The sequence below is a fragment of the Pteropus alecto genome, unplaced genomic scaffold (genome assembly GCF_000325575.1).
Source record: "Pteropus alecto unplaced genomic scaffold, ASM32557v1 scaffold50, whole genome shotgun sequence".
NCBI lineage: Eukaryota > Metazoa > Chordata > Mammalia > Chiroptera > Pteropodidae > Pteropus > Pteropus alecto.
The window spans coordinates 6,590,759-6,607,218 of record NW_006431918.1 but is presented as its reverse complement, the minus strand read 5'-3'; the positions used below and the strand labels follow the sequence as shown (position 1 = coordinate 6,607,218).

General features: G+C 34.7%; 1 protein-coding gene across 7 annotated transcripts in view; it reads right to left on the bottom strand.

Moving 5' to 3' along the window:
- Positions 1-16,460, bottom strand: part of FBXW7 (F-box and WD repeat domain containing 7) — a 177,784-nt gene that overhangs the window by 68,291 nt on the left and 93,033 nt on the right. For all 7 annotated transcript variants that reach the window (XR_003044445.1, XM_025042752.1, XM_025042757.1 and 4 more), the window contains one exon: positions 15,881-16,456. Coding sequence is in view for 6 of the 7 variants with exons in the window: in XM_015585103.2 (XP_015440589.1) it covers positions 15,881-16,456 (576 nt within the window). In the remaining variant the exon portion in view is untranslated. The remainder of the gene's footprint in view (positions 1-15,880; positions 16,457-16,460) is intronic.

Genomic DNA, 16,460 nt, shown 5'->3' with positions numbered 1-16,460 from the left:
AAAGAAGTACACCCTAAATAGATAATTTAAACCTGACTGAAACTATTCTTCCATTCCTAATGACTACTTTCACTTGTTTATAATGATATCTTAATTGCGAAAATTTTAGGAATTTTCTATAGTATGAAGCAGTAATTCTAAAATTTCTACAGAAGTACCAAAGAGAATCTTCCCTTGCATTTATTCTAGTTCTGGCTATTCAGTTCAAGAATACCCAAGTATCATTATAGAACTAGTATTTCCATCTCTTCTGAACATTTTTATGGAAGGACTCAAAGGCCCAAGACCACCAAAATTTACTTTTAGACTCTCTTTCAAATTCCTTCTAGCTTTAGATTTAACAACCAATTGAGGTGGGGGAGGAGGGAGTGGGGGGACCCCTGTCAGAGAGTAAAAGTGCTTCATAGTTAGCAATAACAAAACTTATAACATCAGACAACTGGACTCTATGCTAAAACTCACAATAACTTAGGCCAAAATAATCAGTGAAATAGTTTCAACCTACTTAAGAGAACAGGTATCTCTGGAACTAAAAATGTTTCATAGCATGCTATCTAGATTGGACTAGTTAAGTTAGTTTTAGTATAGTCTTGCAACATTACAATAATAAATTTTGTGAAATATGTAGCACTTATTAAGGAGTTACTTATCGACCAGTCGCTTTTCTAAGTACTTCACATATATTACCTCATGGAATCCTCTCAACAACACTATATTAATGGAGATACTACCACCATCCTTAAGATAACTCTACAAGAGAGGTTAACAGTCTGCCCAAGATCATGTGACAGAGCTGCGAGAATTTGAAAACTTCACAGTCTGACTTCAGAAATCACATTCTCTACTTACCACTAATTATAAGGATTGATGCATTTGTTATACATATTATGCTATTGAGCACATTCTCCTTAATCACTCATGAAACCCCATGTGAGAAATTCCATTTATATAATCTTAGAAAAGGGGGTTGTGTGTGTGCATGTGTGTCTGTGTGACTGACATGTTTTCTCTTCCTGAGACGACTCAGTACACTCTCCTCTCAATTTTATCACAAGGAAGCAGAGAGACAAACTAATAGGCCAATGTTTTGCAATCTTTAACCTACCATAGGATCATGGGAGCTTGATATAAAAATGCACATCTAAACCCTAGAGATTTGGTTAAGTGTATCCCTGCAACTTGTGTTTTTAATAAGCCCTCCAGATGTTTCAGATGCATCTAGGGTCACACTTTAAAAAATAATGGTCTAGGCCCGAATGAGTGGCCAACCTGTATCCTATTAACAACACACTCCAATTCATCATAACTCACCCCTACCTCTTCCCATGGCCTTGTCTTCATAGTCTACTCTGGTATTTTCCCTGGTTCTGATTTTCATGTACATGTGTTTATTTTATTATATTTGTTTCTCCTACATATAGGCCATCTCAGATTCTTTGTGGAAGTTACAATACACATTTCTTTTAAATGAGGCCAATTCGTGTGGCAGTTCAACACCTAAAACCAGTATATTAAATTCATAAAGAAAAAAGTCCTTTAGTCACCGACTAAGGCACTCAATGTGCTATGTATGCTGCACTTACACTCCAAACAATTCAATGCCCTTAATGGAGCTTCGCTGCATGCAAACTATTTTAATTTTGCAATGAATGATGAACAGCACTCTTCTTCCATATATGATAGCTAGTGAAAATGGATGGTCCCTAAGTCAAACAAGCCCACAGAAATGCCTTTGAAAAATTTATATGCCATCATATTAAAAAATGAGATATTATCATCTAAAAATCTGGAATCTCAATGACTTTAGAAAAATGGAAAATATGGCAATAACAGGATCGCAATTTTCACAGTTACCCCACTTTAGAGATGCTTTGGCTCCCTGGGTCTTGTGTTTAGTCCATTTCATTCATTTAAATTACCTTTCTGGCTTCTGTTGCCTCTTTAGCTTGTGTCCCATATAAACTGTGATATCAGAAAGGTGAGGTTAAGAAGCTTTTCTGGTTGAAAATCATTTCAGTGCAGTCAAAGAATCACTGATGGAAATTAGTTACAATACAGGTGGTATTCTAGAAATATCTTTAGTACTCATACTAACCTGACTTTCCCAAACCTTCTGACTTTTGAGGGAACCAAAGAGATCTTTTACCTTTGTAAAATACCACATACCCTCAATTCTGTGATGGGAACTTCCCCATTAACCTTTTGAAATGAAATGCTCTTAGAGTGGATGTATATGTTTACCATAACAATGTGCTCCCTACCTTCCTCCTACCACTCCCATAAAAGCTAGTATTAAATCGTGGTACATCTTAGAAGAGAAATGGCCATTCTTTTAACGCTCAATAGTATCGTTAAACTGAATCAAATTTTAACTAATAAGCTAATGTTTTCTCCAAATGCATGTTTAAAAGACAATACTTCAATGTCCTCAGTCTATCAATGGCGTCCAATAAATATCTCTCCTTCTCTAGGAAGGCGCAGATCCTGTGTTTTTTACCATATCCAGAGAATGAACTCTTCTTTTACTTGTTTTACACTCGACCATTTAACATTCACCAAATAGATTATGCTGGTAACAGCTAATTTCATTACCTGAACAAGAAGATGGAAATTCAGGCTCAATGTTTAATCATTTCAACTCATGTTAATCAGTCAAAATACAGCAATAAATATGATTTTCACAAAGTAGTAGTGATACAAAAAAACAGCAAACACACACAAAATATAACTTTATCAGTTTGAGAATACCATTTTTCATAGCAATGACTTTAAATTGAAACAAAGTTCACCAATAATCCAGAGGACTAACTCCTAAGTAAAATTTAGAATTAAACATTGAAACTTTGTTAATTCATTATAGTAACTAATCTGAAGAAAAACTTTAAGATGTTAAAATTAAAAAATCGCTTCTCAGCCTTTCGGCTAAGATCAAGTGTAATAAAATTAACAAATTTAAGCAAGAAAAACTCAAAAGATAAGACTCTTTTAAGTCTTTAAATGTATTATTGTCTCTTTTCTCTGCTACATGATCCTCCTTCACACCCTCCCTCTAGGTGTAAGCAGTGTTTCCCCAGAATTCATCCTAATCTTTCTTCATAAAAAAGAAAGTGTAAATAGTAGCTAAAGAGAAAATGTCCTTATTTCCTCCCCGAAACATAATATAGAAATTAATAATGTGAAGTGCTCTCTAAAGTATATCTAAGGGAGAAATAAAACTTTAACTCAAGATGCTACTTAGGATGTTGAATTCCTCTTTACGAGGTTTTAAACTCAACAGTTATCCACAGGTCAAATGTAGCTCAAGGAAAGGTTTTTTGGAGCCCGCACAATGTTGTTTTTTTTAAATGGAACACTATCACCTTTTAGGAAAGGCATACTGCCCTGTCGTTCATAAGAGCCTGAGCAATCTTACTGGGTCAATCATGACCTTCTATACTCATCCACACTATTTGAGTCCTGTAGGTGATATTTCTCATTTCTTCATTCTAAGCAACCAAAAGAAACTGAGGAAGAAGAATCATCTGTTCAAACATTCTTTAGTTCAGGATGATCGGGTGATTACATTCTGCAATTTTACCTTCTATGCTAACACAAGAAAAAATTTAAACAAGATTTGAGGGATTGTGCTTTTCTCACATATATGCTTAGGAAGCCCAGAACAACTAACAGTGACAGGACTTTTTGTTTTTAATGCATTTATGTGCAGATACTTGAGAAATCTTCAAAAAGCATTCTAGTATTGCCAAAGCGCAGTAAGTCTGTGTACATTTATTCAAAAGCTCACTCTTCACTTTTTGTGGTCACTGTTGCTTCAAAATAGCAAAATGAAGATATGTTACTTGCTGGTTAAAAAAGGGGCAATCCTAGGTATCTCACATATTATACGACAATGCACATAATTATTCCAATTATTGATTTCAAATTCTAAGCAAGAAATAGTGTACTAGAACACAAAGTAGAAGAGATAAGCACTTATGAAATATATTTAAATACATTAAAAGCAGCTCTGTCAATAGCAATGAGGTACTATATGGCCCTCTAGTGTTCAATGAAGAAAGAGATGAATTCTGTAGTAATTAATTCTTATATATATGATATTTCATAGTGAAAAATAATACTTTCTCTGATTTACTAAGTATGCTAACCAGGTTCATGTACGACTTCTACAAAAATCTAAATATATTGTTATCTTCTGTGGCTTTATTTCCTCGTGCCTTCTTTTGAACTAATATCCAAATTTAGAGTGTCTACTGAAAGAATTCTAAAATGTTTTTAAAGTTTTCTAATTAAAAAAAAACCCAATCCTAAATGGGGAAGAAACAGCATTTCTCAATTAAAACTAAACAGTATTAAATTTAAGGCAATTTCAAAAAGAAACAAAAAAAATAATAAACTTGTTTTTTCTCTTTATCATAATTTATAGATAATAGAGATTTGTTACAGCAACCAAAGCAATGAAATACATAAAAGTTATGTTCCCCAGAAGAAAGTTCGAAGATGGAATTGAGACTTTAGGAGAAGAGTCAAAGTAAAAAGCATACTCACAAGCAGAAAAGAATCCTGTTAATAAGACTCTTAAGATTGTAATCACTGGTGAAAAGGTTTAAAATTGGTATTATTGTCTAAATTAAAATTGGTAAAACACTGCTTTCAGAATGGATCTAAGTTTTTAAAGTATTTTTTATATTTATTGTTTACATATTGCAGATTTAGAAGAGGATGGGAGATGCTGTACGAGCGAGATCTAAATTACGCCCCCACCTGTCATTCACTTCCTTAAGCAAATAATATTTCTAAGTTAAAACTTTAGAAACCACAAAAATGTTTCGTGAGGTTCCTGTAATTAGCATCAAGATTAATCTTCCAAATGTCAAGGAAAGGTAAGTTGCCTATGGCATGGAAATGCTGCAAACAACCCTCCAAAGTACCACTTAGCCATCAGTAGGCATTAAAAAACAGGATATAAACAGAAAATTTAAACAAATTTCCTGACATAAACCCCTACAGATAATTCAAATGTATTCAAACACTCACCTAGAGAGGCTCTACACTTATCTAAAATTTCTGCCACTGTTCAAAAAAGTTATGACTACTTATTTTCATTTCTTTACAGCTTCCCCAAAACGGTCTGCTTCTACCTATCTTTTAGGTCTCAACCTAGCTTTCATTTCCTCACTGGATATCACTGATTGAATTATTTGAGTATGGATACATACGAACTGAGAACTACAAAGCTGGGAGGGACAACGAAAATGCTAGAAGACAGAATCTTAATACAAACTAATCTTAGTAAGGAGGAACTTGGTAAGGAAGGAGCCAAAATGGAAGCTGGGTGAGGATGGAGGCACAATGTTAAATAACAATAGAAAATCTAATAGGGACAAATTTAAAGTCTGGTACTTAGGCTCAAAGACATTCACATTAAGTAGAATATACTTAAACCAGACTATGTTTGTAAAAACACTTAAAAACTTTGTTTTCTGGAAGTTCAATTTTTTTAAGCATTTTCTGAATGCAAAGTACAAGGTCCTATAAGACACAGAATCAGGTCTGTCAATGATCTAAATTTAAAAAGGGGGGGAAAAAAAAAGCTGACCATAAATACCACAGTTCTGCCTAATATTACCTGCCTAATCTATATACCAGGGTTATGATTCAACAGAGAAAAGCTAGCCCACAATGATTTCCACAGGTTACCCTAAGAGAAAAAATGTTGCGTGTACACACACACACACACACACACACACACACAAAATGGAACTAAATAAAGAGCCCACAGGCCTACGTGAATGGAATCAACTGATCTTTGACAAAGGAACAAAGAAGCAGAGGCAATGCAATAGGCAAAGATAGTCTGTCCATTCAATAAGTGATAATGGAAAAACTAGACATGCACATTAAAAAATTAACTCAAAATGGATCATACACTTAAATGTAAAACACAAAACTATACAACTCCTAGAAGATAACATAGAAGAAAAGTTAGAATACCCTGGGGTATGGTGGTAACTTTTTAGATACCAAAGGTACAATCTATGAAAGAAATAATTAATAACTTAAACATTAAAATTAAAACTTCTGCTCTGTGAAAGACAATGTCAAGAGAATAAGACAAGCCACTGACTAGGAGAAAATATTTGCAAGAGACAATATGATAGAGGCCCGTTATCCAAAACATATGAAGAACTCTTAAAATCTAACAATTAGAAAAGATATAACCGAATTTAAAAAACAAAAAAAAACTGTACAGATACCTCACCACCACCACCACCCCCACCCCACAAAAAACCCCATACAGATGGCAAGCAAGCATATGAAAAGATATTGGACATCATGCGTCATTAAAGAATTTCAAATGAAAAGAGTGGGATGCCACTACACAAAAAAACCAAAAGCCAAAACACACTGACATCATCAAATGGTGGAAAAAGGAACTCTCGCTCATTGTTGGTGGGAATACAAAATGGTTTAGGCTCTCTGGGAGACAGTTTGCCAGTTTCTTACAAAATTAAACATATTCTTAGCAACAATCATGATCCAACAATTGCACTCGCCGGTACTTACCAAAAGGAGTTGAAAACTTATGCCTACACAAAAATCTACACATAGATGTTGCAAGAAGCCAGAATGCAAAATAGTGCATACACTGACCCTAGCTATGCAAAATACGTATCCACGTAGTCAAGGACTGGCAAGTAACATGTAGAAATGGATTCATTAATTATCTAGTGACAAATTATTAGGTATCAGGGTGCCTTATACATGAATTACATTATTAGGAATAGGAGGGAGGTAGAAAAACAATTTTAATACAATGTTATATGAGTCATAATAAATACACCATGGGAACAGAGATGAAGTTGTGACAAGTTTGGGGGACATGAAAACAGATGTTAAGGTGCTGGCTTCATGAGTTATTCCACAACCCACCTCCTTCTAAAATTATTAATACTCTTTCATTAAGTTTTCAAATTTTAACAAAAGTGCAACCTAGACCCAAAATGAGATTTGGGTTCAAATCCTAGTTCCATTACTTAACTAGCTGACTGACCATTGACAAATGACTTAACCTCTCATCACTTGTTTCTCCTCTTTGATGTAGGGATAAAAATTAGAACCTACATACACAAGATTTTTCAGATTAAATGAGATTTTATATATATACATATAAAGCATTTAACAGTGTCCTGGTACATAGTAAATAGTGTTCAATAAATGACTTATTATCATTGTTACTGATATCATCATTATCAATGCTGTCCTACATTGTAATTATGAAGATCAGAATAACAACAGGTGAGTGCCTGGCTCTACTATACCTCAGTAGCACTACGTTGACTACAGGACACAACACTTCAAAAGCAATTTGTCCAGAGAAGGACAACCAGGATGGTGATCATGGAATATGTGTTGATGGCATTTGATCTGGAGAAAAGATGATGGATAAATATGACAGCAATCTTCTCCTATAAGAAGAGCTATGCATTAGATGGAAGAACAAGGACCAAAGAAGAATAACAGATCAACAAAAAGAAATGTCTAAAAAATACAATGTTACTTCACACTGTAGTATACTCTAGTGATGACTTCATTTTCAAGCCCAACTCTATTGATAAAGTAGCTGGGCACAGGTTTGGAACTGGTGATCTCGAAGGTCCCCTCCAATTCGGATTCTATCTCAGGAAACTTAAAATTAGGATGGAAAACCTAAGCAGTTTAAATATATTAATTAATTTGAAGAAATGGGAGATTGGGAATGGGAGAGGGCATGAAAACACTGGTGGCTTCCTAGTAAAGTGCTTTAGAATTGTATTTTAAAAGACAGACTGAAACTGCTCACAGAAAGATTTTAAAATTAAAGATAGTCATGTTTCATGGAAAGCCAAAAGTGCTATCAAGGCCGCTTCAGGTAAGTCTAAAGAAACCACATGGTAAATAAATGTCTTAAAAATAAGGAAAGATACCACCATGCTAACAATTATTCTTCTAATAGTGTGGTAAGTGACCTTAGAGAATTGCCACGTGGCACCTAAGTCCTAAAGGTGTGAAGAATTGGTTATGCAAAGAACTCTTAAAGAGTTCACTGCTTTCTCCACTATATTCTGCTGCATTTTCATGAAGCGATCATTATACGATGCTCTTCCCTGTGAGAGATGTCTTTTTATCCAATCTTCCATTAGAGCATTATACATTATGGAAGCTATCAAAAAAAAAAAACAAAAAAACAAAAAACACAGACTAAGTAGAGTAAGAATTTGTTTATAGCAGGTATAGTGTTTTCCCCTAATAATAGTTAGCTTGGGAAATTCTGAAGAGTATATTTAAAAAGTAGAAATAATGCCACCACATTCAGAGATAACATTTGGTTTAATTTTTTCTGAACTTTTCTCATGCATATATATAGATTAATGTATGTTTGCTTCGTATTACATACATAGTTTTGAGTTCTACATATTTTGTAAACATTATGTTTGTAATCCCTTTCCTATTATTAAATTTTCTTTAAAACTATGGTTTTCAATGTCTGTACGAGTTACTTTCAATTGATTTCTGCATCTTAGTAACATGGTTCTTAAATTGAGATTTTAACTTCTCCTCAGGGGAGTCTTACTCTAGAACTGCTAACTGGATTATACTATTCCTCAATATAACTATCTTTATATTGAATATTTGACTTTTAAATTAAATTTAAATGGCATATCTATTCATAATTTATAGCCTAGCTTGGGTACATCTTAAGAGCTGAAATAAGAATTGTTCACATTACAATTTGCAAATCTTCAATTCTCAACCTGAACCAGCACTAGAAACAAATATATCAAATTTCCTCTGTTCAAAAGTATAAAAGAATTAAATATAAATTCAAGATGAAACTCACAAAAGAGTCACAAGGTAATACCAAATGAACTGTGCAATGTAGAGAATGAACAATGGGTTCAAAAAATTGAATTTTGTAATTCTAAGAAGGTGTAAATATAGACATGGAATTTGGCCTTGGTTTAAAAGGCTCTGGCTAGCTGGAGGGGAGCAAAGTCATTAAAATCAAGTAGAGCATGGAGATGAAATCAGATTGAAAGAAACTATGATAAGATAATGAAAGACTTCAATGTCCACTTATGAATTTGGCCTCATCAGTGGGAAATGGGGCACCAGATATTTAGATTGAGGTTACAGATCTATACAGAAGTAAAGATTCATTTAAAAACTCATCCTGTCATTCATACGGACAACTCATTGTCAAGGACATGACATTATAGCCTAGTGCAAATAGAAATCTAAGCAAAGATGCTCCTAACATTTTAAAACATTGACTCTCCAATTTTTATCTTACACATATCTGGGGGTAAGAAAATGGAAGTCCAAATGTTCAAGTCTGTTAAACTTTCAGTAGACCAATAGGCTTAGATGAAAAGAAAAAGCCAAACCATTTTCCACCAAATGACCAGAGGACCAGGATATTAGCAAAGATTGCAAATATGGGGAGGAGAATAAAAAATTGGTATGAAGAAAGAAACAGTAGTTTTAAGTGAACCACTTAAAGGTGATGATGCCCAATAGACAAAAAGGCAGACGCGAGACTGGGGAAATGACGAGAGCTTGAGATAATTCTGAAGCTGTCTACCAAGGTTAAAACAGAACCTATCATGATGTATTCCTTTATTCTCATCACACTATCATCCTTATCATCAACAAAAACAACATTGATACAGATTAGGTCATTGCAATTACATACTTATCAAACAATTTGCCTCAGGAACATTTTGAGGATAACTATTTGTGGTATTTGTGGATACATCAGAGAAGTTTATCATCTGCATAAAGCACAAACCAATGAAACACTTAAATTTTTTTTTAATTCTCTATTCTGAGGGAAGACCATTTTTTTGGTCTAAAATGAAAACTGATAAATCAAACTGATAAATAATCTTTAATTGCTTGCACTGAACCAGATTTAAACATGACCAACATTTTGAGCTATTATGATTTAAAATAATGTTAACAAACATTTTTAAAACTACACTAATAAGAATTAATTCGAAATTGACCATAAAATAAAATTCACTTTGGCATTCTATTGTAAGATTCACAAAGCATTTAAATATACAAACGTCTTACAAGAAGAAAGTTTAGAGAAATTGACTTAAATTCTAAAAAAAGGAAATGGTACATATCTATCAACTGGGAAGATCTGTAAATAGCATCCCTTTGGAAATTTATGTCCCATTTTTGTTTTTATTAAAGATTGGCCTAGCTTATTATTGTATGCTCCTAATCCACCTGTGTACCCTTTAAAAGTATATGTATTTTTCTCTATTTATATCTTTTTCCACTAGAGGGTGATATGATGAATGAAGTCTAAAGCTCGTAAAAAAAAAAAAAAATACATAGATAAATTGATGTCTGCTATGGAGAATGAAGTGTTCTGTGAGTTCAAGGGTAAGGGCTAGGAAACAGAGAGACAAAATGAGGTTGCAGGCCTACATCTGCAAACTACCCGAGTGTCCCAGGCACTACACTACTTGCTTTACGTGTTATTTCACTTAATTCTTACAAAAACTCTGAGAAGTAGGTATTATATAGTCTTATTTTACAAATAAGAAACAGTTCACTGAGATTACTTATCTAAAGGCAAATCAGAATTCAAGCTCAAATCTGAAAAACTCTTATCACTCTGTCATGTTAGGGGGAAATCTATCTTCTCCAGTGTGGCCCGTTTCCTCCACTTCTAGTTTCCTCTCTATTTGTTCAAAATTGAGTTAAACTGAGCTGGGTGAATGTTTCCAGTTTGTCCTCCTTCATGAGGGTAGGAGACATGACTGTCCATTGGGCTATGTTTATTAGTGGATGTTATAAGATGACTGCCTTACATAGCACTTTTTATTCTCTGGACATGTCTACACCTAACAAAATTTGAACTTAAGTCTTTTGTCTTGTGAGAACCAGACAAGACCTGGGCCCTTCCTGGAGCAGTCAACACTGTCTCGGTCTTTACTCGATGTCAGATGTTAGCCATATTGTCCTACAAAGTTTCCCAGTCGCTCTGTTTCAAGAGAGTGGCTGGAGGATGGTGGACTAGAAACAATAAACATTTACTTCTTAAAAGATTTTTTAAAACTGTTTAGTTTTAGGATGGGGAAAAAAAGACTAATTTGAGGTAGAAATTAAGTTATGTGAGAACAGATGGAAAGCACTTAGACATGAAGGAAGCAGAAATCAGTGCTCAAACATGTTTATGTTTCTCTTCAGAAAAAGCTGAAGAGGATACAAGACCTGGTGTAAGGGTAACCTCATTTGATTTTCATTTTAATAGAAAATGAGTTGTTACTCTGCATTAAACATATAAAATGACTCTTAAATACGAGTTGGGCATCCGTTCAGAAAATAAGTTTTATTTTGTTGTTTTGTTTTAAATATGACACAGGAAGTTAAAATCAAAGAATGGGCATTCCTATCTGGGGAAGCAAACTGACTTTAGAATTTGCAGGCAAACTAATCGAATTGATAGAAACAGCCAGCACACAATCCCTGTTAAGAAGCATATCTGATGGACTCTAGAGAGGGTACTGTCTGTTATCGAGTCTCAAATTTCACTGTCATATCTTCCTGTTAGAACTTTAGCCTCGAGTCCTCATATCTTCAATACTGTTTGTTAAATACACAGAGAAAAGCACTTAACTGAGCTCTCTGTGCTTTCCAAAGGGTAGCTCTGGTGATTTCAAATGTGGCATGGCATTAGAAAGCCACCACACTCCACGTAGTCTAGAACCTAAACAGACTTATAGCTCTGCTGAAAATCTTTAGTAATGTTTGCCAAATTCTACCAGAGGGGGCAGCATAGCACACGGAAAGAAAAGGGTTCTTTTGAAATTAGGTAGATCTAGATTACAATCTCTTGTCACAGTGTGATGTGACAAGTGAGGTGAATCATTTGGTCTCTCTGTAATCTCTGCTTACTTACTGCCATAGGAACTTGTAAACAGTATGGGCTTAATAATCACCAATTCTTGACTGATACTACTCTTGACTTTAAACATTAAGACAGTTTGTGATTTCTAATGTATATTATTTCCATAGGCTCCCAGAAGAACATATCTTTGGTGACTAGAGGAAAAAGAAAAACATTGTCCTAAGAGTTTTGATACTTTTCAACATACTTTCAAAGAAAAGACCAAAGTAAGGAAGGACCAAAAATGATTTTTTTCATTAATATCATTTTTGCATATAGAGTATGTTCAGGAATGACAATTAAGTAAGTCTAGCTGCCCACAGGGGATGCTTAAGAAACCGCCAAAAAATAACACTGAAAGGTATGTTGGGTAAAACATTTAAAAATGGAATTTTTAAAATAATTATTATACCTCTACTCTTCTCAAAAGTCACAGTTTAAGAGGACTTGAAACTGTGGCCTAGGGTAGTGTTTGCAGAAGTGTCTTATGTGTAAAATGATCAAGAACTTAAAACAGCTCCAAAATAAAGTATTTGAAATAATGAGTTTTTCTCTATTTACTGAACTAAATACATTTATATACATGATTAACATTTTCTTTTTAGGTGACATTTTAAAAACGGTGTTGAAAAAGTAAAGTACTCTGGGAATGATCCTGAAGAAGAGTTTCAGGAATGGAAAGAAACAATAACAGGCCAATTTCAGATTGAAATCCACCGTCATAGAGGGCATCGCTGTCTTGGGAATCAAATGGTTTTATATTCTTCTTGCCATATTTATGAAGGCAAATGACCTCAACATAAGTATATTAAAAACATGTACACATGTATATACGTGTATATGTACGTATACACACAAACGCATACGCACATCTACCCCTGATGCTATCAATACTCAGTCCACGCCTGGGGCCTTTATGTACAAAACTATAATTTGTATTCACAACTCAAGAGTCACCAAGGAAAAATGACTTAAATTCAGTATAGTTTGTTTTTAAGAAGGAAACTATATAACTATATATAAGACATATCTAAAAGTTCTATTTATGATTTCATTTTGAAGGGAAAAATAAAGCACTATCAAATCTTTATGCTGGAACTTTTCATACCAATCATTACAATGACTTCTTTTGGAAAAAGGTCTGTTAGCTTTCTTGTCTTTGAAATGTCACAGAAGTTATCGTTTCAGCAAGGCTGTTTTAATTAACTTTCTTAAATAAGATAATGCAATTAAATACTAAACCCCCATTTGTCCAACCGAACCCTCAGAAAAAAAGAGGAGAGATATGAACTCCCTCTTCTCATCTAGTCCGAGGGAGATGGGGACAGAAGCTGGGCACTCTGCTCTGTGAGAGGTCTGCGCCCTACCAACAAAGCAGGGTCACAGGTGCCGGGAGTGTTAGAGCCATGTGGCTGAGATTCCAGATGCTCCATCAGCACCTGGAGAGGGGGTGACAAAATGGATGAAAACCGCAAAAGGAACCACTTTAAGCCAGTTCCTTCTTAGGTCAAACCAACTAAATAAAATATAAACGAAAGACAGGCTGGGGAAATTGAGGATAAACATGCTTTAGAAAGAGTTTATGTTTCACATGCTGAAGCAAAAATGACATAGCAATTCAGGTATTAAGCCAAGTGTCTAAGATATTTCATTCCAGGTCAAGTTAAGTTAAAGGAGAGAATGCTAAATTGGTTTGTATATTGTTTATGGGCTAAATCAATGATTCACCACAAAATTTAAAAATAAATAAGAGGAGTCAAAAGGATAAATTACTACATTAAAATTTATTTTAATGCCTCTAAAATAAGTTATCATCCAAATTAAAATGTTCCTTTCAAAGAATTATTTAACTCGTAAGTCTACTCTACATAGATATTCACGATTTTTATCTAATTTTCAAATGATAAAGAACCAGAAAGCATACGAACAAAGATCTTTGGCCTAGAAACCTGAGTTGGGGGGCGGGGGGGGATAGAAGCTGTTACATATCTCATTCATCCTAAGTATAATTCTTTTTACTTTCTCTCTTTGAATAGGCCATTACATAGCAATACTGCTTAAAACACTGATTAAAATAAATTCTAACTCAACAAAAAGGGCATGATACTGTATTAAATGTCCTGTAACAGCATCGAAATACAGAGAAAATAAAATTCAATGTAGAGGAGAAGTTATCATTTACTTGACTTAGGAGCTAGTCAACAAGACCACGGTATGTAAAGAAAACTCCTATTTCCAACTTTGGTTATGATGGTGGGTGGGGGGGTGCATATTCTTCACAACTTAAAATTTTATTATGGAAAACTTTAAACATACTTTGAAAAATATACAGAATAATATCTATGAACGCTCATGTCCCTGTAACCCAGTTTCAACAACTGGCAATTTATGGTCAATCTATAGCCTCCATTTTCTCCCCTGCTGAAGCAAAGCCCAGACACAATATCATTCCATTTTGACTATAATTTGATGGAGGGAGGCAGGGAGACAGGGACAATACAATAGAAAGATTGGGTAGTAAGAGGAATAATGCTACTTCTTTCTTTCCATAATCTTTGCCCCTTGCCATGACCATAATTTTAAGTGATATGTATCCAGGAACGTTTTGAGGAAAGAAGCCCACATGCCACTTGAAAGAACAAAGTACTGGCAAATACAAATTTACAGCAGCGGCCCAATCACATCCTCGTTCCAGTTCAGATGGACTCTAACGTTTCGTCACCTCCCTTCCTATCCAGTAGCAAAGATAATAAATACTGGACTCAATGACAGTATGACTTGGCTTGTGTATTCCAGGGCCTAATCTCTGGCATAGCCTCTAGGAACTACATCCAATGGAACTGTTTTTCTCAGCACTAGATTAATCGCCAAGTCCTTGAGTTGATAAGATTCCTCCAGTTTAGACAGGAATCTAACTGCCCACCTTTTAAAATACGTCTATGGCTAACTCCAAGGGCTACCATTAGCTAAATGAAATAAGGAGGCAGATACAACACAGTTATCCCCCAGGAATGAGAAGAGAAAGGAAAACTACAGGAAAGGGAAGTCGTGGCAGAAACTTGACAGAAAGTAGGAAATCTAAGTGCCTCTTTCACATCATCTCCTACTTTTCACAGTCAAATATCAACCAGAATGGTTTGGTTACCCTATAATAAATCTTCAAATCCCTTTGAGAAGTAAACGGAGTATTCTACTGAAATGAAGTCAAAGAAAAACCAATTATTCTGCTGTTCCTAAATATTTTAATTTTAATAAATTCTAGAAGAAAGCAAACAGTGAAGATAGCACCATGCATTCCTGTTGTTTTATAATATAGGAAAAATGTTTAATCTTAAACATGCCAGTGTCTAGTACTTCATAATTTTTAAAAATACCAACTCGGATTTCCCCAAAACACAAATATTAATTAATATTCAGGTTGTAGTTTCACCTTCTTTAACTACTGAAGACTATTTACAAAGTATAAATTTTAATTATCATAGTCATAGTAAGCAAACCAATTTGGGGTAACTTCCAGTAACTTGTGCCTTGGTGTAACACAAATAAATAGCCCACCCCACCAGCTGCATTTTGTAAATTAGATTTTCACTACTTGATTTACACAAATCATGTTTCATCTCAACTTTCTCCACTGCACACAACCTTACTAATCTCTGTCTCAAGGACAAAATTTATAATAAAATTTTATATTAATGATTTTTTCATCATAATAAATGGGATCAATTACCTTCCTTCCATTTGTAATAAAATTATCCCATTATCAGCATTTCTATTTCTAATATTTTCTAATACCTCGGTAAAACAAAAATTAGTTCACTTTATTATTACATATCTAATAATTTTGCAGTAATACAAAGACTGCGAGAAAAGTTTTATTACAATTAATATGGATATGTAAAATGTCTCAAGTGCACAGCAGACAAATATACTCACTTTTGTTGTCTTTGTATAGAATGGGGAGGAGAGTTGGTGAATAGGCAGGTCCACGATACTACTGGAGTTTGTGACACTGTTACTATGTGTATGTTCATCTTCCCTGCTACTGTCATCGGACTGATCAAAATCATCACTCTCCTGGTCCATTTCCTCTTCTTCTTCATCCTCCTCATCTTGTTCCCCAGCATGTTCTTCATCTTCCTCTGGTTCTTCTTGGTTTCCCGAGGAGTCCTCATCTACTGAAATAAATCGATTATTGTTTTCTTCCAGTTGTCCTTGCTGGGAATCATTTTGGTCTCTGGGTCTAGGTTCTGCTCCGACGACTTCACCATTCCTCGCGGTGTGTTCCTCCTCTTGTTGTCTTTGCTGCTGCTGCTGCTGCTCCTCCTCCTCTACCACACGATTCATCTGTTCCTCATCTGCCTGGCTTGAGGAAGGGTTACCTCTCAGAGAGCCTCCAGTTCGTCGTCTTTTGCTGCCCACAGAGAGCAGTTCCTGATTCATTTCCAAAAGCCAGCTTGCCACTTCTTGGACCTTGGCTAGACTATCAGAAGATGCAAAGGTTTTCACATTCTGT